Here is a 26,502-nt window from a genome sequence, read left to right as displayed (position 1 = left end):
ATTCCACAGATTGAATTTTGGAAGAGCATGGTTTAAATGAGATGATATATTTGCTTTTGTATTCCTGTTAATTTTAGTTACAGGAATGATTTTATAAAAAGTGAGTGGATTACATCTTCTTTTTCCCATAATGTCAGTGTTAATGTCTCGTGGGATCATATCTCAATTGTCTCGAAGCATACAAGTGATAAATAAGTGATAAACAAACCATACTCCTAAAACGGGTTTATCAATTATCCAACTGCAACCAAACAATTCTTAAATATGTATCACTTGTAGCCTGCGTACCCAGTGTGTCTAACTAAGACTCTCTGTAATTGATGATACTTAAAGACTGTGCATCATTTACCATGTCAGGTAATGCTGTCCTCCTGTAGACTTCAGCAGAGCCAAGTGGAATGGCACAATACATTCTGGAGGAGAGAATTATTTTCATAACATATGTTTTCATAGAACTTAACTGGCATATTTTTGTGGAAAATTGATAAGGGTTTTTCAAAGTTTAGGCTGTAATAACAGGGTTGGGAAAATAGCTGATTTGGAGGATGTTTCCACCTTTGCTGTAACACAACACCCTCCCCCCCCACCCACCTCACAAAATAAATTCTGTTCCCTTGTTCCCTCTGTTCCCTTGTTGATTGTCCACATGTGCTGGTTTAGTGAAAAAAATGCTCATATGAGACAAATATAGAAGTTCTTATGACCTAGCTAGATAGCTAGCTATCAGGGATCTTATACAGATAATGCATTAAAAACGTGATTTAGCAATGGCAAAACATATTTGCTAATTTTCCAATGTGTCTGATCCACCTCCAGAGACTGTTGGTGTATGTTGAAACTTGGGACCCCACACAGCCAATCCCATATCTTACTTTGCTTTCAGTACTAGTTCACACTGGTCATGGGCACTGATATATCTCCATCCACTACATGTGTATGTGCTTTTCTGCCACACATTTCAATATTGACTCCAATCTACTTGCTTGCCTAGTAGCCCACTTTTTTATTTTCTTTAATGAAGGAGATGCTTTGTGCAGAAATATAAGAATGAGAAGCTGGAAGAGATTAAAAAAGAGAGTAAGTTACCAGATTTTCTCTTTTGGGTGGTGCGATTTCCAAAAATGCATCCTACAGGATACAATTCATTTTAATTCAGCCCCTAAAACAGAACAATTTTGACATTTGTTGCCTCCTTTAAAGGAATTATATTGCTGTTGCATTTCAGAGCTAATAACGATATATACAAGCATGTAAGGGAGTAAAAATGCTCAGCAAACGCACACCGGGAACAAATTTTAATCTATAGAGTCCTTCTGGAAGTAATATAATTAACCCATGGTGTGTCCATTCCCAAAACTCTGCTTTGAACAAACCCTGACGTGATGAAAGGGGCCATGAAGACATCTGCGTGTTTCTTTAAAGATTACACAGGAGGAGTGTATATCAGCTGAATGCAGATAATAAGTATTGTGAAGGACTTCAAATCCTAACACTCTAATATGTTAGCGGTTGCACTGAATGATGAAGATGATGGGAGTTGCGAGACAGGACATGTTTAGGGTAACATGAATAAATGAGTCAAGTATGAAATCTCGTAGAAAAAACAGCTGAAGCCCGTAACATTTATGAGTTATGATACAATACATTTCATGTTAGCGTTTCAATGCATGACTGTCATATCTGGAGTGCACGTGATATCTTCTTGTAACAGAAAGAAGCAGTCTTAGATGATCTGGGTTAAATTGATAAAGTAGCCTTTGATATCGTGTAATAATGAAAATATTAATTATAATAAATCGTCTAGGGGTGACTTATCGCAGGTTCTATTCTGCCTGCAAAGTGCAGAATATTGAGAAAATTCTGTTTGGTTACCATGGTGATTGGGCCTTATTTATCACCATGCCCCAAGACAGCACCTCTTTGTGCCTAGATAAATCTCACACTTAGATTGTAATAAGAGTAAATCAGCAGTTATAGGGAAGTGACAATCTTTACATTTGGCCAAACACATTCCTCTAGTAGTGGTCAGACGTGTCTTTTAATACCTTCAGTTTTCAAAGGTCTTCACTTTTGGCTTCATCATCGCATGAATGATGACATCAAACACAGCTCATGCTTCCTCATGCTTCTCATAGAATAGCATTAAATTCAGTGTTTCTATATGAGAAGCATTGAATTGGATGATTGTTAATGCACACATTAGGTCCACAAAGTTTCTTTTAGAAGCATTGGATTGGATGAGAGAATGGTGATCTCACAGTGGGCGAATCGGGCTGCTGCAAGCATTACTAGATTACGGGTTATTTATTTAGCTGACTTCTGTAATTTTTTAACAAAAAAAGGAACAAACTTGTGTAAACATAAATATATTTATTTCTAAAATACACAGAAAGATGGAGGGTGAAATAAAATGTAACAATTTACCTTTTCAAGTGTTTTCTTGCAGTGACTATTTTCAATCATATAGCAAGAGAAAGAAAAAAACATTGAATGTAATTCTGTGAAATATCAACTAAACAGTAATATACGTGCCGATTTTCAACTCACATAACAAAAGCCACAATAACCTGGTGTTTGGGGTAAGTTGTTTTGCAGGAGGATGCCCTCAATGAAGAAAAAAGAAAGAGCCAATGGTGCAGATGGTATTTAACTGGAAGAACATAAATATGCCAGTATGTAGTACACTCACAAGTAGAGGAGCCTTTAGAGCGAGCAGCAGGATAAATTTGGTTTTGTAGCCCAGGTGGCCTTTTAATATCAATACATTTTCTACCAGCATTTATCCACCTGACTGCTTTGGATTCTCTGATGTGAACCTGCTTGGCTGTATGGGGAGTGCTATCTCTGAATAGCAGAGGGCTATACACAATAGAGCAAGTCTTTATAGGCTCCTCGACATGTGAGTACGTTATACTTAAATATGTTATGTGGTGGAATCCAAAAATAAACCAACAACTTTACACCTTAGAGCCATGTTATTGTCGCTCTTGTTATGTGAGGTGAAAATTGGTACTTACAATACTGTTTAGTTGATATTCCAAAGACCTCCGCTTTTTTTTTTCTTTCTCTTGCTGCGTGATTGAAAATATTCATGTAAACCACTACAAGAAAACACTAGGCTTGTTATTATATTTTAAGTCATGCTCTGTTTGCTTTATATTTTTGTGTGTTGTGTTATTGATTTGCTGGTGCATATTTTGCAGGATTGTACATGGGAATCTGTAGTGTAATTTCTTAATCTGTTATGCAGTCATTGTCACTACAGTTGTTTTCATTTATTTTTTTAATGTTAAAGTGTTCCTTTAATCAGTAATATTAGAAATAATGTAAAGTATTAAAAAAACAGCATGAAATTACAAAAGATACTAAAGCTGTAGTTTTGTTAAAGCATTGTCATCTTTCAGAGGGAAGGTTTCCATTTTTAATAATCCAGTAAATAAACTTGGCTGGTGATTCTTGTTTTATTATAATAGCTTTGCCATCCCACCACATTTCCTTAGTCCACTTCACTTTCTTTCCTTCCACTCTAGGGCTCCTTCATACACCAGATTTACAAGTTTAACTAAACATAGTCATCATATCTATCAACCTCTCTTCCCCTCTCCATGGGCCAGTTGCCATCCAGGCCTCTGGTGTACTGATTTTGTGTGATGCAGCCTGACTGCACCACCTGCTGCTGATGGAAAGCAACTGGAATTGTGTTGTCAGATCACAGTGAGGCAGCAGTCATGGTCAGGCCCTTTGCTAGCTCAGCACTGTTTGCCCACAATTTCAATGCTCTCCAGGATTGGTCTACTGGGATATTTTATGTGTGACTGCTTTATCTGTGGTTGACATAGCTGCCACGCGATGATGAGTAAGTACTGTGGGATATGCAGGTGTTTGCAAGTGGCTGCTGGGTAAAATTACTTATTGGTGTGTATGGAGTCACAGAAACAGATTTGTTCACCTAGTTATGCACAGATAAATGCTCCCTCATGCTGTGTAGGCTGTGGTGATGGAGGTTGCAATAATATATGTCACATCTAACGGATCCAGCAAACTACATCTCTTAATCCCATATATTGCTTGCACTGTGTGAGCAGTGTATCAGGCACATAGATCTGTGAGTTCTCTGTGCCAAAATGGCATTTGTTGCAAGCCATCACACATTGTTCTTTAAATTGTGATCCTTTACCCCTTTCTTCTGTGGGTTTGTATGTTTATTGTAGTTATTTTTAACTTCTGTATATCTTCACAGTGATCCTCACTGCTTATTTTATAACTTACACTACATTAAAGTACCCATTTTGGATTTTTTTATGACTTTACCCCCACATCACACCAACTGACTGAATCCTTCCTTTGATGGGAGTTGCAATCCAGCACTTGCTTGACGGTTCCAATAACTCGGCTCTGACTATGAGGCAGGTTGTATCACAAAGCTGTTATGCCTTTTGATGTCAAGGTGTCAGTGGAGTGTTACATATACTATGGCACCAGGCCAGCCTGAACACTTGTTTTGAACTTTACAATCCCATGAGCTAAACGACTTAACCCACCACCTTCTGCTCTTTACCTCCGACATGCTTCAAGGCACTCTGTGAGTCTCTACAAATGGGTAAAAGGTCATGATTTCCACAGTGTTTAATGAAACAGGCTATAGTGCTTTAGCATTAAATGGACACTATAGTCACCAGAACAACTGCAGCTTAATGTGGTGGTTGTGGTGTCTATAGCATGACCCTGCAGTCGTAGCACAGTAAATGCTGCCTTTTCAGAGAAAAAGCTTTGTTTACATTGCTGTCTAGTAACAGCCATGGTGGCAGTCACAGCCATGGTGGCAGACGGCTACTAGAGGTGCTTCCTAGTTCAGTGTCTCCACGCTCTGCATGGGGATGCATTGATTTATTGCATCTTTATGAGGAGATGCTGATTGGCACAGCGTGGCATTTTGCGCAATAGCCTTACAATGCTTTCCTATGTAGATGTGGCCAGCCGCGGCAAGAGCAGCGTGACGAGGTAGAAAAGGTAAGTAAAATCACTTTTTGATGCCTAAACACCTAGTTTAACACTATAGTGTTAGTAATATATTCTTCTATTCCTAACACTATAGTGTTAACACTTTAAATTAGGCATGTGTAAGATCTGTAAGTACCATAAATTGTCATAGATCCATGCACTCTGTTCTCCATTAGACAGCTGATACCCCATTAACAGTTTTGTTCTCAGATTTAGCTCAAGGAAGACACTTCACCAAAGATGCAGTAATGATGTCAGTATTTTTAGTAAAATGGGCAAATTTTCTCTTGTTTTGTTCTCCCTGGCAACATGCTTGATACACAAATGCTAATAGATTTTGTGAAAGACACATGAATGGAATGTATACAGGCCTACATTGTAATATTACAATTTCCTATTAATGAAAGAAGATCTGTGAAGCTCTATTGATACATATAACTTTTACTGTTCTGTTTCCCCTGAAGATATAAATATACAGTTATGTGGATTGTTGTTCCAAATCTGTTCTTTGTGCATTTGGGGACACCATTAGCAATAGACATTTTACATGTTGAAATTTGTGGAATGCTAATCAAGAATATTTTTACTTAGTTTGTCTCATTTTCAAACTTTTTGACTGAAAGCAAATTAGAATAATGTGGCAACAGCTCTAGAGTCAGCTATATAATTGCCAGAATTACATTTAAAACATGGAGCTAATCACTGAGCCCCAGATTGTTTCCCAAATTGGCAGTGAAATTTGGACAACATATTAAATTCAGTTGTTAAAGGGATGCTATAGGGCCAGGAAAGCAAAGGGGTTAAATCCCCTTTTACCTGGTAAAAGCCATTTACCTGAATCCCTTGTCGCTGGGTCAGGCTCTGCCCATGCTCCTCCCCCGCAGATGCCTAATGCCAATGCACGGCAATGTGCATGCGCGCATTAGACCTCCCCGTAGGAAAGCATTATTCAATGCATTCCTATGGGGAAAATCTGACACTGGAGGTCTTCATGTAGAGCATGAGGATGTTCAGCATCAGATAATGGACCAAAGGTCCGTTTCGATTCCGGAAGTGCCCGGAAGACAGCCACTGGAGGCAGACTTAGAACGGCAAGCCACTGGAGGCAGACTTAGAACGGCAATGCTTTACATTGCAGCACTAAGTGCAATAGGGACACAGCACGCAGACCACTTCAATGAGCTGAAGTGGTCTGGGTGCCTACAGTGTTCCTTTAAATGAATCCAAATCAGTTGATAATTTATATTTTGTCCATAAATGTATTAATATATGTGGTTACATTCTACATTCTAGTTGGTTGAATAATAATCTAAATTATTGTTTGATGCATGACATATTTTAAGATATAGGACACTTGTCTCTGGGATAATACTGGAACCAATTTGTGCATTTTGGCTTTCCTTGTAAATTAATGAAATCCTTCAGCATAAAATGGCTGCTAGTAAGTGAGCAGTGCAGATAAAAAAATTGTGTGTATGTAGGGGAGCAGGGATTATCTGTTTACAGTTTCATAACTCCATGTGCTGGGTTGATGGGTTAATAAAATAAGAAACACGTCACTGAATTCTCTAATTGATTCTGTCACTGCTGCTGGTTGGTTGTATTTACACTAGAAGCCTGACCTCAGTCAGGGCTTCTAGCTCTCATGCAGGAACTAGAGCCAAAAGAAAAAAATCCTTATTTTTCAGAATATAGGATGCAGGTTTTTTACCTCCAAATTTTGGATAAAAAACTGTCAGCGTAGTATATTTTTAAAACTCCCCTGTCACAATGTCCAAGTGATGAGCGGGACTGGGGCGTAATGTCTGTGTGAGGTGGGTGGGGGTCCACAGAACTCCCTTCCGACCAGGTACTCCACATAGTGTGTCCTTGTGGGCCGCGGTAGAGTATCTTCCTGCGAGCAGCTTACTGTCAGAATGGGTAAAGGATAAACCCTCTACTGTGGTAGAGGCCATGCTACAACTGGAGGTACGAAGAGACATAGAGGGAGAAGAGACAGAAGGGGTATGAGGAAAATGGGGGAGGGGGCTGCAAATGACATAAGAGACACAAGGGTGCAACAGATACAGGGGGTGCAAGTAACAAAAGAGTCACAAGGGGGCGCAAAAGACAACAAGGAGGGTAAGATAGTAAAGGGAGTAAAAGACACTAAAGAGGGTTAAGATACACTCAAAGGGGGTAAGACATTCAACTGGTTGTTTTATTTTTTTATTTTACTTTTTTAGTTAAAACATATGGGTGCATATTATATTCTGAAAAATATGTAAATTACTGAACTATAGCAGCAACATCTCTCAGAAAAGTTACAGATGCATAACATAATGTGATCATTTATTGAAGTAGAAAGGTTTGACATCGCTCCCCTTTTAACATGCAGAATCAGAAATGTTGACACAGGGCTGGATTTTATGTGTTACATTTCACAGAGGTAGAATGGTGCTCATTGCCCATACTGTATACATGTAGAGCTGATGTGTGAAATCTGGAAGCCATGCGGTAGTTTTGGCATCTAACTTTTCCAGGAATAAGTAGAGAACATGAAGTTGATATATCATACAGGCATGTTCTCAAGCTCTTTGCTACGTTGTACAAATTTCCTTAGACTAAAAAACAAAATATTTCAAGGAAATGTCAAATGATGTTGATGGAGTAAAATGACTATCCCGCGTGGTGCATTATGGGAGTTGTAATCCACACTCTGAAGACCATCCATGAGTTGAATGGCAGATTAGATATACAGTGCTACAGTTAGTTTGAAATTAATTGTCACGTGCATTTCTATTTACAATCTGTTTGTGATGAGGTGGCAGTTAGATCTTAAAAGGCAAAATAGCTGAATTTAAAAAAAAAAGTCCATTGCAGCAGGGCTCTGTTTTTTTTTCTCAACAGGGATATTTTCGGCAAAATGTTATAACTCTCTTTGCAAGTTCCTACTCGGCAGTGTTCACAGAATAACTCCTTACTTTCACATTTAAAGTCTTTGTTTTCTAATCCAGTGGGAAACTCTGTTTTATAATCAAATCGGTATACTGTTCTTGCCCCAAAAGAAGGCAAAGAACCCAATGACACAAAATGGCAGTGATATTTTTCTTTTAAACAATAACCTGTTACCCTGGCTCAGGGCCGGCCTTAGGGGTGTGCGAGCTGTGCGGCCGCACAGGGCGCCATGGAGCAGGGGGCGCCGTGGATTTAAAAAAAAAAAAAAAAAAAAAAATTTGCAGCGGGGGCGGAGCTTACCATGCGGCGGGGGCGGAGCTAAAAGCGCCGGAAAACTGCTGCAGGGGAAGCAGGAAGGAGTCCCTGCTTCCCCACCAAACAGTCACCAGGAGCTGCACTGCCTCCACAATGAACTCCACAGGTAACTGTGGGATTGTCAGGTGAGTGTGACTCTTTGCCTGTGTTTATTACTGTCTGTGTGTGTATGACTGTCTGCCTGTGTGTGTGTCTGTGTATGACTGTCTGCCTGTGTGTGTGTGTCTGTGTATGACTGTCTGCCTGTGTGTGTGTCTGTGTATGACTGTCTGCCAGTGTGTGTGTGTGTGTGTGTCTGTGTATGACTGTCTGCCTGTGTGTGTCTGTCTGTGTGTGTGTGTATGACTGTCTGCCTCTGTGTGTGTCTGTGTGTATGACTGTCTGCCTCTGTGTGTGTCTGTGTGTATTACTGTCTGCCTCTGTGTGTGTCTGTGTGTATTACTGTCTGTTTCTGTGTGTATGACTGACTGTCTGCCTGTGTGTGTCTGTGTGTGTGAGACTGTCTGCCTGTGTGTGTGTGTGTGTGTGTATCTGACTGTCTGCCACTGTGTGTCTGTGTGTATTACTGTCTGCCTCTGTGTGTGTGTGTCTGTGTGTATGACTGTCTACCTCTGTGTGTGTGATTGTGTGTATGGCTGTCTGCCTCTGTGTGTATGGCTGTCTGCCTCTGTGTGTATGGCTGTCTGCCTCTGTGTGTATGGCTGTCTGCCTCTGTGTGTCTGTGTGTATGACTGTCTGCGTGTTTGTCTGTGTGTATTACTGTCTGCCTCTGTGTGTGTCTGTGTGTATTACTGTCTGTGTCTGTGTGTATGACTGACTGTCTGCCTGTGTGTGTCTGTGTGTGTGTGTGTGAGACTGTCTGCCTTTGTGTGTCTGTGTGTGTGTGTGTATGACTGTCTGCCTGTGTGTGTGTGTGGATGTCTTCCTGTGTGTGTGTATGGCCGTCTGACTCTGTGTGTGTGTGTGTGTCACATATAACCAATACACGCATATCACACACTGTTAATACACCCATTACAAATATCACACATAGCATACATATCACACACAGTCATCACACCTACTATCACATACACAGACAACACAAACATTACAGCATACATGGATGACGGGGGGGGAGGGGGGGGCGCTGTGAAGATTTTTCGCACAGGGCGTCAAAATGCCTAAGGCCGGCCCTGCCCTGGCTAATCCACCGTGGCATTAATTTGTTTATGTTGTATTTATAACCTAATGATGTTTGCTGTGAAGTATATATATTTTTTTGTTTATAAATATATCATTTTTTATCATCAGAGTGTTTCTTGCTCTTCTTAAATTCAGGCCCCCCTTTTTAAAATTAAAAATATTGGGCCAGGACAGTGTCCTTGCAGCAGTCAATCTACAGGATTTAGATCTCTGTCCAATACAATGCATATGATGGTGACATAAGCATTTTTTTTTTTTTTTTTTTACATTGCTTTTTGTTTTAGGACAGATTTACATATATGAAACCTGCATCCTTGATACATGCATGTTTGGATCTAAATTGCAGGGTTATATCATGATCTATTGTCAGTAACATGTTCTTAAGTTGGTCTGAAATATTGCCACAGTTTTCAAAAAGCATCATATCTAAAATTCACGTGCCGTTTTACTGCCAGTAACGCTGCCAAAGTCAGTCAATGTTTTCGAGTTGAAACCAATAGCATGTGACTGGCTCATTAATCTTGCAATGTTAAGCTCAATAGTCGGATATCTCAAAGTTAAAGAAACGCTATAGCATTAGGAATACAAATCTATACTGCCCTGTTGGCCATTTAGGCCCCCAGCCCCAACCTAAAGAGAGTAAAAAATAAAATGTAGTTTACATAGCTTTTCTCCCTTGCGGTGCTGTCTCCACACTGCTATTCTGCCTCCTTGGCTGAGAATATTGAGATTAATCACCTCAGCCAATTTAATGTTTTCCCAAAGTAGGGAAGCATTGGAAGGTTAGGGCACATGCCAATCAGATGAACCATATGATTGGAATAGCAGAGCATTACTATTTCAGCAGAAGCACCTCTAGTGGCTGTCTTGAGTGACAGCGACTAGAGGCATTTAAACCCAGCAATGAAAACATTTGTGTTCTGCAGAACAGCACTGTATTCACTTGCAGGTTTAAAATGTGGAGAAACATGGCACCCAGACCACTTCAGTGAGATCATGTAGCCTGGGTACCTATAGTGTCCCTTTAAAGGAACATTAAAGCACCATAAATACTACATTGTGCTGTAATGATATGGTGTGAAATGTGCCCTTAGCTCATTGGCTGAGAGCAGCTGACACTCGCTGGCAATGCACTGGTCCTTAGACGTGCAATTCGGTTCGGTCCGAATGGAAATTCGGACAAATTTCAGATATTCGGAGATTTGGATGCTGCCGAATGGCCGAAGTTCCAAATTGCCGAAGTGCCGAATTTCGAAAGTGCCGAACCGAACCGAAGTGTGGTAATTACAGAATTTCCGAAGTGTCGAAGTGCCAAATTTTGGAAGTGCCGAACCGAACCGAATTGCAGAAGTGCCGAATTTCGGAAGTGCCCAAGTGCTTCGGACTTCTGAAAAGTGGCAAAACGGGTAGGGGTAGGATTGGGGTGCTGAAGTGCGAAGTCTCGAATTTCGGAATGCTGAACCGAAACAAATATTTTGCCCATGCACTTCCATACTGGTCCTGCACTCTAGACTTATTTCAGAAGAGCTAATCAAAGTTACCCAAGTAAGAAGTCAGAGAGAGAAGTGTTCTAAAAGTCTTCTGTCATGCTTATGATGCTTGGAGTGTTCCTTTTAAAAAAAAAAAATGTACCTTCACAGGCTTTTCAAATTCATCTGCGATTAAAGATGTTTAGATCCTATAGTAACTCTGTAAACTGAGACAAATACCCTAATCACAGGTTTTCTGTACCTTTGTTTTAAAGTGCAGATTTCATAACTGCCTATAAATCTAGGAGAAAATGTAAATCCAGTTTGTCTTTTTTGTACTTCTATGTCTGTATGTACCTTTGTTTTAAAGTGCAGATTTCATAACTCCTTATAAATCGGTTAAGGTATCTCCCCTCTTTGTGTCTATAAAGTAGGTACGCTGCTGTGACCTGTTTTCCGTGGGTGAATGCCTTTATACTGCCCCTTGTGATTTGTAAAAGGCTGCCTGGTAGGGTTGTATACTAAAGTGAAAATTGGCAGGAATTCCAAGTGAATGTAAATATTTTAGACCAAAGAAAGTAGCCAAATTGAAAACCTAGCTGTCAATTCTTCCAATTCTGCCCTTGTTAACTACAATTAAAATTTCATGTTCAAGTCTTTGCTTTGCACTGTAGTGTGCACGATGTTGGATTTGTTAGAGTTGCACGAGAACAATATGAAAATGAGTACTAATAGCAATGGTAGCAATATTTCCCTATAGCAATATTGTTCTGATATTTATATAGTTTAATGTTGGTGTATATATACAAAATATGTATTTTAGTGTGGGGAGTAAACATAGTTATCATGAAGCTGCAAAATATGGGGTTTTAGAGCAAATCTCCCTGCTAGAGCTAATCTAAAGAATTTTAGTTGGTGTTTTATTTTTTTATTTTTAGCTAGTAGTATCACACAGATCTATTCTGAGTAGTTGGGAATTTATACATTTTAACCCCCCCAAACCCTCCACTCCCAATCCCTTCAAAGAAATAAAAAGTTAAAATGCTCGCGTTGGAGCAGTGTGAAATGCAGGCACATGTTCTTTTACACTGACTGCTGATTCACATCTGATGATGCTGGAGCCCTGAGGCCTGACCAATCAGCAGAAATTGTCACAAGGTTCATTTATAGAGATATATCATCAACTCAGTGTCACCTCTACCGCAGTGAAACAAATAATCTGTTGTAATAGTAGTGATTCTGTTCTGTGGAGTGCGCCAGTACATAGAAATCTCGATACAGGAGACTGATTAGCCTGCGAGCATAAAAACGAGGCAAAGAGGATACCTGACAAAGTTTAGTTTCCATAATAGGAGAAAACGTAAATAAAGTTTGTCTATTTTGTACGTTCTATGTCTATATATGTGTGCATTTCAATATCATTCTTACAGGTGGCGTTAGTAATTGACATGTAACACTAAGATATGCAGTATTTGTGCATACATTATAAGCGGGAGTCATTTTTTTGGATACTTAGGATAGAAGGATCTTGTCCTTGTGTTCTAATCCTGCGTGTTTTTGTTGCAGTCTCCGTTTGAGTTATTCAAATTATATTGGAATAATTTGTAGATGTCAGAAGTATGCTTAGCATGCCTTCTATCTAGGCCGCAGCCTGGCCGCTGTGTTGATTGTTCTCGGGACTGAAGCTCAAAGACCCCTGAACTACATAAGTAAACTCTACGTGTGGCATCCTTTATTGATTGGTTTTATAACCCATCCACTTTATCTAGCTCCCTCATCCTTGCACAAACTGAGAGCAGTGGCCCTGGGTTCACCAAGCAATTAATCAATATCTGCATATGAAAGATTATGGGGGTTTTCATGCAAACTCTGCCATTCAGCTCCTTATTTTGTGTTTGTGGAAATTATTATCCCGAGCAAAGATTCTTGCAGCATCAGGGCATGGGTGGATCTTGCTCATTGATCTCAGGTTGTAAGTTATTGCCTGTAGCTGTAGTGCTGTAAGCTAGTGTGCCGTGTTTCCCTCATATTGCACATAGTGCCCCACCACAAGGGAGCACTAACTGGGATTTGAACCAGTAAATGCACAGAACTCCTTTGGGCTCCTGTCCTCGTGGAGGCTACTCTATGCTATGGTTGTCAAGCTCTTTTCCTGTAGAGGATTTCTCCCTTGTTCCTCCCTTAGTACATTAAAGAAAGGCCCACCAATTAACAATGTATTTAGGTTTGTTTGGTTGTTTTAAATTAGAAGAAATTAAATATATATATATATATATATATATATATATCACATCTTCTGGGGGAACATGGTGTGTTTGATTAAAGGAACATTTTAGTGTTAGGAATATAAAGATGAGATGAAGTTGTGTGGGTGCCTATAGTGTCCCTTTAAGTTTACTATAATTATTTTCTAGATTACATTTAAATGCAATCTATAATCTTTACGATTTATTCTCTGTTTTATGTACAGTGGAAAATAAGTCAGCACTCTTTAACCATGAACGTAACAAAAGCAAAGACAGAAATACAATAAGTATACTTTAAGAAACCGTAGGGAGGAGTGGAAGTTAGGTCAAGTTATATGATGTCATCAACGACCTAATATGATAGATGGCCATATTTACGTCAATGCTGGTAGGAGGGTCTGACAAATTGATGACTAATGTAACCCCTGATGCCCGATTGTCAGATCTAAGGTTGCTAACAGCAGGAAGAAGATAAATCTGTTGTTACAGACCTCCTGTATGACTTTTCATCTGTCACTCATATCCTGAAGCAGAACATTCTATTCACTGCGTATATATGTGACTTTGACTGTCATCCTTTGTGTTTTAGTGTTTTATTTGATATTCTTTAAATCATGTTTGTATATATTTCTGTAACTTTCCTATATCAATATATAAATAATATAACATTTTACAATTCATTGAATATGATCATATCATTAATTTGTGTATTTTATATTATTAAAATTGTTGTTTTATGCTTTTCTTAGTTAAAGGAGCACTCTGGGCACCATAACAACTTCATCAGAGGGAACTTGTTATGGTGCCCAGATAATAAAGTGATCAAAGTATCATTAAGTCAGCCAGTATTTGCATTAGGAACTCATTTAGGACCTTCTGAGTCACCATTCTGCCCAGCCAAGGTTTTCACCAATGATGTTGCTCCTTTCAGTGGGTAATGCTAGAAAACCTCTGATGTTATCTTACTTCCTATTGACCTTTCTTGGGAACTTTTGGCAAGCGCCAACTTATATTGGGTAAACAAGCTAGCAAGTACCTTTAAAATGTCCAGGCCATGCTTCAATGTGCCCTTCCTTCTCTCCCTGTTTATTGTATGCTGAATTGGAAATAAAGTTTATCAATGAAACACATTTAAACATTCATATTTTGGGATCATAAATACATGTTATAATAATGAACATGACTACTAATTAGTTGTAATCAGAATTATTTGTTGTGTTTCAAGGTTGATTTACCATGTGAATTATACTAAAGACAAAATCACACCAGCACAGCTGCTGTTTATATTGGTAATAGAAAGTATAATTCTAATAGTGGGATAAAACCAGTGACTAAAGTTGTAACAGCAAATTGAACCAGAATAGACCGATTAAACACCAGCAATGGAAACAGAAAATAGTGTAAAAAAACACCATACAGTACTATCAATATAAATTAGTATGTATTAATATACATTACTATCAAACACCTAGAATAAACAGATTTGCCATAACGCAATGTATACAGGATAATCAGTAAATTATAGAGATATCAAACGTTTTAAACAAACTAAGCTTGGGTAACTGATACAATATGGAGATGGTCAGATTAGGTACCTAGGATGCTTTGCACAGATATTTGATGGGAAAGACCACTAATGTGATAGTATAAATTGTGTGATATTCTTTATTTATAAAAGTTATTAAAAAATATGCAATGCACTCATTTTTGGATCTGATAAACTTAGAGTGAATACAGTGTAGTCCAGGCACTCAGGCTCTTTTTCAAACAGCGGTTTTATTGGAGAAACACGTTTGACAAAGATCCGAGTGTGGATCGAAATGTTTCTGGGTTTGCCGTGTTTCTCCAATAAAACGTTTGTTTGAAAAAGACCCGGCGTCCCTGCACTACATTGACTTCACTATATGGAATGGGGGTTTGCCAGCCCTAGGTAAAGTGCACCGAGGTCTACAAGTGATGAGAGTGTGGATCCCTCCTTTGCTTACAATGACTTAGAGTTATGGGGAAAGCAAAAAAAAAAAAAAAGCACAGCGTCTTTAAGCGTTAATATGCATTGGTAAGGAGATGCAGCTTGTTTTGTATGACTATATGTTTTCGGTCGCATTACATTTACATTTATTCCACTCTTGATATCAGTATTTTAATAAACAGGGGTCTCTGTACATTTTGGTAACATTTACTAAAGTCTGCCAGTAACAAAGACCCCAGCTGATGCAGATGCTCTTGGAAACCAGATCTTCCAATTACTCTGATTTATTCATCGTTGTCTGTGTTAAAGCAGTATCTCACCGTGAATTGTATGACACTTGACTGAAACTGTTTTGCTTTGGTTCATAAACCTGCTTACCAACAAGCACTGTAAAAGTTAGAATTTTTGACATTGCCACCAGATCCATTGTGAACCTGTTTGTCACAGTGTCAATCGCTCTTCCCTTTCTGTGAGAACATATTTCGCTCTGGCTGTTGTACAGCTCATTAGGGAATGACCTCAATCCTGAATATTCTCCGTATTCTTGCTTTCATGCTTGTCAATTGCCCGCCATATCCTGCAGGAGTTTTCCTGTTGTTTTTTTTTTTGTTTTTTTCCTCCGTCAGGTATGTGGAAAATTACTTTGCCAACTGCTTAATCAGCACAATTATTTGCAGTCAGCGAGCCATTTAACATCATTATGTGGCCCTCTAATGAAACCTCCTGTGTAACGAAGAACTATGAAAGCAGTGTATTTACCGTAGCTAATTAGGTAAAGCTGCAGTGTATTTACCGTAGCTAATTAGGTAAAGCTGTTAATTAGAAGAAGGTTCAGTTTTTCTGGTCTCCCTTCTTTATAACCGTAAGATTATATAATGAAACAGTGTGACTAAATGGAGAAGCTGGGCTCACTGCGGACTATTCACATTATAGAATTCACATGGTTCTTCTTTAGACCATATTTTAAACGATTATGTTTCTCTAGGATTCTGGGAGTAGCAGTTCATGAGCTAAAAGAGAGACACTGTTATTACGTGGTGTATATCTTATTCCCAAATATTAGGTTGCTCTTAAAATAAATTTAAGTTATCATCTTCAACATACTTTAACATGATATAACGTGATATATTTAAAGACATTCTGTCTCCCTTAAAATACATTCACGTAGGTTTAGAAATATAGTACTTGATTTATTAGAGTCCGGCTTTAAACATTTTAAAGTAAAAAAGGTAAAAGTTGCTCGAACATGGCATTTACTGTTGTCTATATCTAATCAGTTATGATGGTGTAAATTCTGTAGAAAATCCTCAGAAACAGTTGAAAACCTTCCACAGAGTTAAAAATAGAGGTATTTTGTAGATAGATTAACAAAGTTACGAGGGTAAGTTGCATACATTTATGCTAGAATTGGGGCAAGCATATGGCTGGTATATCTCCATTCTTATCTCTACTTTATACCAGCCAGCCAATTCTTGTTAAAATATCTGTCACTATTTTTAGCAGGTAGTAGCTACCGATTTCAGAATTAGCAAGAGTAAAGGAAAAAAAAAACCTTATTGGGTCTAAAACATTGCTGGAGGTTTCCTAACAAAACTGCGATGTATGCCGAATCTTTTTTTGTGTGCTTATTTTGGATTTTATGTGCACTAATAATCCGAGCCAATAGTCTAAAAGTTGACAACAAAATTGCTATTAAAATTATATATTAAAAGATTCCCAGAAGATTGCTTCTTCCCCTTATATAATTTTTTAATTGCAAAAAATTAGGCATGATACCCCATCTTTACCTACATATATTTAGGAGCACAAAGCATGGTAGGTAGAACTAATGCACAGTTTTAGCTCAGACGGCATCACACTACTTTTCCAGGCTTTTAACATATAATACTGTATTATATGTAGTGGTTATGGTGCCACATGTGTTCTGCCACCCTGCTAACACATTTTCAGGCAGTTTGACGTATTACCTGGGATCCGCCGGTTGCCACTCCAAACCACCACTACCATTCCTGAGGAGCCAGAAGTTCCTAAGCAGGAGCTTCCTTGTCTCCCTTAGTCAACCCTGCAGGACTGCTCTACAGAAAAGGGTATCCACCTGCCATTGTGGTATTGTATAAGAGGTTAAAAAATTTTAAATCTCTTCAGTTTGGAAAAACAGTGCCTTAGAGGGGATATGATAACATTATACAAATATATTTGGGGCCAGTACAAACCATTATCTGGAAATCTATTCATAAACAGGGCTATACATAGGACACGAGGTCACACATTTAGGCTTGAAGAAAGGAGATTTCATCTAAGGCAAAGAAAAGGTTTTTATACAGTAAGAGCAATAAGGATATGGAATTCATTGCCGGAATAGGTGGTTTTGTCAGAGTCTATACAGATGTTTAAGTTGCAATTGGATAAATACTTGCAAAAACATAACATACAGGGATACAATTTCTAATTAGTGGGGTAATAGCTGCTTGATCCAAGGAGACATCTGACTGCTATTTTGGGGTCAAGAAGGAATTTTTTCCTAGTTTGTTGCAAAATTGGAAGCGCTTCAGACTGGGTTTTTTGCCTTTTGGATCAACAGCAAAAGCATATGTGAGGAAGGCTGAACTTGATGGACACAAGTCTCTTTTCAGCTATGTAACTATGTAACTATGTAACTTTTATTTGGTATGTTACCTTTATGCCATAAATTGAATATTTTGTTCAAGAACAATGTTTCAAAGAGTGGCTTAAAGGACAAATGTCACCACCATTTTTTTTTTTTTTACATCTCTTTTTTATCAAACTTTGAAAGGAATTTATTTTTTTATATATAAAGTATATGTTAAATAAAATGAGAAAAACACATCCCTACCTTTAGTATATGACAGGATCCTTGGGTCAGACAGTGTTTGAAAACCGTCAGTCTCTATGGTCTTTCCTGCACAGATACAAGGAAGACCGTAGAATCAAATTCAAACACTGTCCGACCCAAAGTGCATGTATATGGTTGAAGGATCCTGTCCATATACTAAAGGTAGATATGAAATTGTCTCATGTTTATATACTTCATTTAAAAAAAATCTCATTTGTGTGTGTGTGTGTGTGTATAAACTTGTATTAGCAAGGCACTAATACTTGCTAGCATGCTGTTATATATCCACACAGTACAATTGTAAATCGCAGCAGAATGTAATGTCAATATTTAAAAATGCTAGAAATCTGTACACACAAACAAAGATATATATTTTACACGATCTATGAGCAAATAATGTTTCAAAATCCCATATTGCACAGTGTGGCATCTCAGAACATGGGCATAACTTTTACATTCAGGTAGCATTTATGGAAGTATGCGCTATGGCAAATACCTTACCAATATCTATATTCATTCATATATATTCATGTCATTTCAAATAATTTTTGGAGGTGACGACAGGAAAGTATAAATTTAAGGAGACTTTGGATATAATGTCACTTTAATTATAATTTTCTTCATTTTTCTGAATTGTGTTTTTATGACATTCACTTTGCATTATATATATTCACAATGCTCTTACAACAGATTATTAAAATGTACTTTTGCTTTTTTAGCACTATTTCATTTGTTTCCCATGTTGTAATTGGTGTAGAACACACCAATTTTGGAGCACTGTGAAGTAGTGGTGGCTTAACACAATACGGCCATATGGTGTAACTGAATCCTCCTATTTGTTTGCTAAGATAGGTGATTTAAAGTAGCCTTATAAAATGTAAAACTGTATTTTTATATGTGTGCTATTCCTTAATCTGTATTATGCTTAGACACGTTTAGGTTGCTTTACCCATGCTGTATTTTGTTTGCTTATAATTATAATAGTAATTTTAAATAAAAAAAATACACATTTATTATATTTCTTTTCTTTCCTTCAGAGATATGTAGAAAATCCCAATATAATGACCTGTTACAATGAACTTATTCAGCTAGAATATGGAGAAGTACTTGCACAATTTAAACTAAGGTAGGAGAATATTTTAAAATTATTTAGTTACTTAAAAAAATGTGTTGTTATACATGGTAAATACTCTAATTACTCTTTATTTGTGTATATCACAGTGCATGTTATAATTTGCCTCTTTTTAATGCTACGATGTAAGTAATGCCCGTCAATAATTGTATAATCAGTTAATTGGGTTACTTAAACTAAAAAAAAGGGGGTTTATTAAAGCACGGTTTTTGGTTAGAGTAAACATTGCTGGCATGGTCCCCTCCTAAAAAAATAACACATAACATATAACAAAATAAAGTAAAACCCCATGCCAATCCCACACCAAGCCATGTACTGTCATGGGGGCTGTGCCCAGCATGATGTATGTGCTTCTGAATTCGACAGACATCATTTATGCACAGATTTCACATTAGCTGGCCCAGATCTCTTGTGGAGTTACTCCTCCAGCAGCTATGTGCTTTAACTCTTTATGTGCAGGGTTTAAAAATTATATAACTGAAGTGGTCATGGTGCTTGGACTAACCCCTTAAAACAGTCTGTTTTGAATCTATAATAAAGTTTTAGGCTTTTATTCACTAAACTGTGGAATTACATATTTGTATAATATAGCTAAAATTGGTAAGTCTAATTTATTCATTTCATAAATGTGTTTTATTTGTGATCTGGCTGATTTCACATAATCTGAACACTAAATCTGGTCATGTTTGTTTGGTTAAGGACTAAGCCAAATCACAATTAAAAGTATGTCTGTTTGCATATTTGGAGATGTCTAAAGTGTAGCCAGATCTGTCAGATTAGATTTGATGATTTCATTTCAGCACCCTTTGCTGTTGTGCACCCCCAACTGGTCAGTTTTTCAAGTTACATGCTACATTTTCACAAGTTGAATGGACTATAAGAATGCTTGCCTCTTTTTGAAGGAGTGATTATTGAAACCATTTAACAGATCTGTAAGCATCTAAAATGTTTTCTTTGCATGAGGTGTTGGGACATGAACAGGGTGATTGACAGAATATGTATTGTCAAATTCTATGTGAATTCCAAATGTAATGCCATAAGATCCAAAACTGAAATCATAGCACATTTGTAGATTTTTTTTGGTTCCATTTCAGCTACTGTGACATAAAATGTGAAATTATTGAGAATTACGAACATTTCACACTTTAATCAATAGCCCAATGGGGCTCATTCCCTAAACTACAAATTGTAGTAAAGTGATATCCAAATAGCAATAACTAGGCAAAAGCAGCTAATAAGGAAACATTCTGCAAATCAGTTAAAATAACAGGTTAGCTGCGTTAGCCTACATTTTGCCATTTGGATTTCAATTCAGTACAGTTTGGAGTTTAGTGAATAAGTCCCTGTGAGTGAATCTATTCTGCTGTCTTGATATATAATGTGTTGCAGTTTCAAAATACATGTATGGTGTTTGCCCAACCATGTTCTGGTGAGTTGGAAACCAACTTGCAAAGTTTCCTCCCAAAAAACTAAATTGGGAGATAAAAAAAGTAAACTAAAAAATCCATCAGTAAGTCTGGAGTCTAGATTTGCAGGCCCTACACTACCTTGTCTGGGGTGAGTTTGGAACTTAAAGCTGCTGCTGATGTTAATAGGTTGATATTCAATATAATGTGGCATTTGCAACTTAATGCTCGTCATGCTGCATCTTTGACTGAGCTCATCACATTTTGGATGCAGATGACGCTTTCCAAAAGATCCCTACGTATACAGAGCAATAAATCTCTTTAAACTGTCAGAGCAAGGCACATATATACAGTTTTTAATGCCAGTGATTTTTCTCTCAATTTTAAGGGCTTGCAATTCACTATTTACTACGTTAGAGAAGAGTCAAGAAGCCATTGAAATTACAAGTGAGGATCACATAATACAGGTACGTTTACGAATAAGTCTTTAATGCCAAATCATCACACTGCATAGTGTTACCCTGACACCTTCATGAATAAACCATGATTTAAAATAGGTTAAAATAAACAATATGCACTGTTAACCTGCTCTGCAATTCTTTGTTGCAGTATGTGAATCCTACATTTGAAAGCATGATGGGTTATCAGAAGGATGAACTAGTTGGAAAAGATTTAACTGAAGTGCCTATTAATGAAAAAAAATCTGATTTCTTAGATACTATAAATTCTTGCATCAAAACAGGAAAGGTAAGACTTTAGCTAAATAGCTCATTGTATGCACCATTCTGCATCTATAAAATATGTAGCAAGTTATTAACCGCAAAATGTGCTTGGCAAAGACATCCATATTTCTAGAATTTTATCTCATTTTTTTTTCAAATAAACAAAATATAACAAACTATTTTTTATGCATCTGTTACCACAACAGCTATTACATTAGAGGATTTATACACTAATCTGTGAATTGTGTTGAACTGAATATTCAATTGCAAATGTCATGATAAAATAGAGTAATTACACTCCTATAGTCACTCCTGGGGTATTTTTTTTTTTTTTAAATTCTTTATTTTTGGTGCAGTTTCAGCGAGTACATATAAAAGTAGTCATGCCACAACATTAGATGCACAATAAAACATTCACAATACAGTCGACTTATGTGTTGGGCCGAGTCGAGTTATGCACATTTTGTGTTGGTGTGGGCTATGTGGTTGTAGCGAGGATCCGGACATGCCAGTGGTGTATGTTTCTATGTGGCTGTTGTCGTCCCGAGGGGACTATACGACTATGTTAGAACACTGGCACAGGTTATGGCCGTGGTAATCACTTAGTTCCTTGTGTGGTTTGACGTGTGTCCTGGTGGGTAACAGGTAGGATCTAAGCCTTTATGTCTCGTCTAAGTGTGAGTGCGGGATGAGATGGAGTTCAGTTTATGTGATGTACTGTGGGGGCTCCTTAGAGGACTGTGCCCTGTAACCCTGGGCATTCAGGGGGGGAGGGGATGAAGCACACTAGTTGAACCTAGGCCGTTGTTTCATCGTCACGGGGCCGTATGGTCGGTGTCACCCAGTGAGGGTGGGTCAGCGGACCAGGTTATGTGTGGTTTAGGTCGTCTTCAAAAGAGATATCAAAACAGGGTGCGATATACATTGAATATAGATAGCATAAAAACATAATAACAGTAAATGAAAATAAGAGTAATAGTCTGGTGTGACCAATGCAGGTTTCAGGTTGCCGGTCCCGGCAGAGTTGTGGCTGGTGCCCTGGTGTTAGTGGACAGTCCCAGAGTAGTCAATAGAGCCGGTCCTTCTCCTACATTGGAGATCTTGTAATGTAGGTCATCTTTAGTCACCCATAGTGTCCTGGGAGTAGCCCATTTGTACTTGAGGCCCGCTGCTTGCAGGGTGGTCGTGATGGGTTGCATGCTTTTGCGCCAAAGGAGAGTGTCTCTACTCAAGTCCTGAAAGAAGGTAATTCTGTGTGTTTCAAAGTCTTTCATTGTTTTCTCTTTGATGGCCATCATCAGGGCTATCTTGTCTGTCAGGGATTGACATCGTAGGATGATGTCGCGCGGGGCTGCTTTCGGTGCCTGCTGCGGTTTTGCAATGCGATATACTCCGTCAAACATGAAGTGTTTCGCTTGTCTGTTGGGGAGGAGTGCAGCTACCAGGCGTCTGATAAAGTGGGGCAGTTCGTCCAGTAATACCACCTCTGATACCCCCCTGATTTTAATGTTCTTTCTCCTGCCCCTATCATCCAGTATAGCCAATTGCTTGATGGTGTTTGCTTGTGTGGATTGTATTTGGGAGACTGTGTCTTTAAGGGTTATGATGTCTTGGCGTATTTCTCTCACCTCTTGTTCTGCGGCCTGGGTTCTTGCCGTTACTGCCTGTACTCCTGGGGTATTTTAATATACATTTAGCAATTTTGTTTTCAATTCACTTTCATTCATTATTGAGTGAGTAAATCATATGTTATTCCTCATTAAAACTGGGATTGTAAAGAATTGAAGAGGGAATTGCAAATTATATGCTAAAGTGGCCGATCTGGAAAAAAGTTAGAGGAATTTTTTTTTTTTTTACATTCTTTATTTTCAGTTTTGGTGCAACATTTTGATGTTTACAGACAATGAAAAAATCGAGGTTCTGTGTCATTCGTGGTTTGCACCATTTTGGGTCGAGCTATAACAATTTCTTGAATAGTAACATGTTAAACAAAACATATTGATCAGTACATAGGTGTCGTGATGTTTTGTGCGTCCGTGTGTTTGGGATGGGACTTTGGTGTATTGCATTAGCTCCCTTCAAGTGTGGGTCTGGTGGTGATGGTACTCTATGAGAGGGTTGTGTTAGTATTCGAGACATGTCATGGTCAGACTCTCTGTGATGTGCTGAGTATAGGTGTCTGTATGCGTTAGTGGAGGTGAGCTGTTTGTCATAGGTGGTTTGTTCGGGTTGGTTACCCCTAACCAAGGGGGCTGCGGGGGGAGGGGGGGTGAGTTGTCGGGCGCCCTGTGATTGGATGTGTGGTGTGCTGGCTCTCGTTGGCTTGGAGAGGGTGAGTGCATCAGTGGCCTGTAGTGTTTGAGTATTTATAGCGGAGGTTAACTAGTAGAAAAGATAAGACATAACACATAAGTAAAGTCACGGAAAGAACTCAAAATATAATGTGTGCACCAGTCATGGTGGCAAAGCCTGTGGTATCAGTCCACTTCCATCATGGTACAGGATGTTGTGATCCGCTGGGTCTCGGTTCCGACTGGGCGGTGTTCCCGGGGTCCCGTACTTCCATTTGAGGGCTTTTTGGTGGTGGAGGCCTCGGGTTGGGTAGATTCAAGGTGGTTATGAGGGTAGGTGCTTCCTCCACGGAGGTTAGGACATGGGTGGTGCCATCTTGTGTTACTTCTAGTGTCCCGTTAGTACCCCACCTGTATGCAATTCCCGCTGCTCGGAGTTGTGCGGTGAGCGGTCCATATGATTTGCGCCACATGAGGGTGGCTTTTGATAGGTCTTGAAAGAACGTTAGGGAAGTGTTCTCAAACAGCAGTGGCGTCTTGCCTTTCAGCCCGGCCATTATGCGTAGTTTGTCTTGCACTGTGACACATCTGAGGATGACGTCTCTGGCCGTTGGGGTCTTTATGTGTGCAGGGGTGGGCAGGCGGTGTACCCCATCTATGTTCATTTTCTTTACCGCTGTGTGTGGGAGTATTGTGGCTAGTAGGCGTCTGGCGTAATGCGGCAGCTCTTCGGCCGATATCTCAGCAGGGATGCCCCTGAGTTTTATGTGTGATCGGCGTTGTCGATCTTCCATGGTTGACATTTTGAGTGACAGGTACGTTTGTTGTTGCTTGATTTGTTTAATGGGGTCTTCCATCGTGTTAATGTGTGCATGTACCATCACTACTTCTGCATCCGTGGCTCTCACCTTTTCTGTGACCGTGTGCAGTTCGGTCTTGAGAAGGGCTGTGTCAGCTGCTAGGAGTTTGTGGATGTCTGCTAATAGGAGCTTTAAATCACGTTTGGTGGTTGGTGCAGAGTCGTCTGGGGACTCCAGCAGTGGCTGTAGTGGTGCTTGTAAGTGCCCTTGTGAGTCAGGTCTGGGTTGTGGTGGGTTGTGTACCCTTTCAGGCTGTGTTGCCCAGGGGGGTTCTTGGGAGTTCAGGCTTTGTGGTGCCTGGGTGTGTAGCTGCAACGTTTGGTGCTGCCCAAAGAGTTCTTGCCCCTGCCGTTCTGCTTTGGGTGTCTGAGGGAGCCCGGGTGATTCCGGCCATTGTTGGGGTGTGGTAGGTGCCAGGGTTGACTCCGGCGTTCCCGCCACGGGAGTGGGGTTGGGCTGGGCGGGCTTTTGTAGCATAGTCCCAATATCTCTGCCCCCGGCCCTACCTTGTGGTTTCTGTGATCGGCGTCCCATTGCCGGCATATGTGTCGGAGGTTTGGATAGGTCCGGGGAGCTGGAGGACTCGGTGAGTTCCGCCGGGTATCCACTCAGCAGGTCCTCGAGGCTCAGGATCGTTGGGGTGTAGTAGGCCCCGGTTTTGCGTCTCCGTTTCTGCAACCGTTGCGGTTGAAAAAAAGGCATCGGGAGATGCAGCTCGATGTGCTGATGCCGGTAGTGTATGTGGCGATGTCGGATGGGTCAGGGAAAGGCTGATATTTTGTGGATTTTGTCTGCAGAATTTGGGAGCTGATGGAAATGGCGTCCTTTCGTGTCGGGTGCAAGCCCCGCCCTCCAATTAATCTGTTTTAACCTAAAATGATCAATTCTTGACCATTTCCAGTTTAGGGAATAACGTGTGTAAAGTGATACCATATAAAGTTTGCATGATTTGTACAATATGTACATTGGTTTATATTAATATATAATGTATTAAACAAGGTTAGCACTATAGAGGTCTCAAAAGGCCAGGTCGTTTTGTGAAATGTTCTTAACTTTATCAGTACATTTAGTTAACTAACCGGCTAAGAAATGTATATATTGAAGATTAAATATATATATTATTATTATTATTATTGACATTTATATAGCGCCAACATATTCCGTAGAGCTTTACAATATTGTAAGAGTGGAACATTTAATAAATAAATGAGACAATTACAAAAATTTACAGGAAAAATAGTTTGAAGAGGACCCTCCTCAAAGGAGTTTATAAGAGGTGGGGTATAAAACACACATGGACAGGTAATAGCAATTAAACAAGGAGGTAGAGAGCTGGAGGAGAGAGTAGAGTGCTGCCTTTTAGGAGAGAGCAAGAGACAGGTTTGTGAGGTAGAGGTTACTTTGGGAGGCCATAAGCTTTTCTGAAGAGATGAGTTTTAAGGCACTTTTTAAACGATTGACTAGGGGAGAATCTGATGGTGGTAGACAGTCTATTCCAAAGGAGAGTAGCCGCCCGCAAGATGTCCTGTAAGCGTGAGTTGGCCGCATGTGTGCAAGCAGCAGACTGGAGAAGGTTATGGTCAGACATGCATGCATTAGGACATTGTTGAAATCACAAGTACATGCACCAGTCATTACCACAAGTTTCTGCTTACAAATAAACCCACCTCCTTTGCAGCTGCCAAGAGGAATCTTTAACATCTTTACGTTTGCTGGGGATTTGCAAGCGCAGTGATTACATACACTATGTCTGTACTCTTACCTGAAAAGGACTTTGTAGTCTACATTGTTTATGTTTGTGTCTATATTACTGTATTTGTGTCTAAATAATAAGTAACATTGTTTAGTACTGACAATCAGCAGCTGTGTGCAGCCCTAATAATGCTAAATAGATGGACATCGACCTATAAACTCATTGTCACATGTGGTTTAATTAAAATAATTATTTAATTAACAATAATTCTAAATACCGGTAAGTTCTTTAAATTGCAAGTAATCTCCGTCATCAAAAATCAAATGTTTTAGTTTTTTCTTCTAAAAGTCTTTTTTTGGTAACTTTTGGTCATTCATATGAACTGACATTTAAAATATAACCTATTTTACCTGGGTGTCTGC

At 39.1% G+C, this 26,502-nt stretch overlaps 1 protein-coding gene across 3 annotated transcripts in view; it reads left to right on the top strand.

The window, feature by feature from the left end:
* The window catches only part of PDE8A (phosphodiesterase 8A), a 311,048-nt gene that overhangs the window by 241,135 nt on the left and 43,411 nt on the right, over nt 1-26,502 (top strand). For all 3 annotated transcript variants that reach the window (XM_063448997.1, XM_063448996.1, XM_063448995.1), the window contains exons 6-8: nt 19,014-19,102; nt 20,903-20,981; nt 21,124-21,261. In XM_063448997.1, coding sequence (XP_063305067.1) covers nt 19,014-19,102; nt 20,903-20,981; nt 21,124-21,261 — 306 coding nt within the window. The remainder of the gene's footprint in view (nt 1-19,013; nt 19,103-20,902; nt 20,982-21,123; nt 21,262-26,502) is intronic.

This window comes from Pelobates fuscus, chromosome 3 (assembly GCF_036172605.1).
Source record: "Pelobates fuscus isolate aPelFus1 chromosome 3, aPelFus1.pri, whole genome shotgun sequence".
In the NCBI taxonomy this organism is placed as follows: domain Eukaryota; kingdom Metazoa; phylum Chordata; class Amphibia; order Anura; family Pelobatidae; genus Pelobates; species Pelobates fuscus.
The sequence above is the reverse complement of the archived record's forward strand: the minus strand, read 5'-3'. Positions and strand labels throughout refer to the sequence as shown.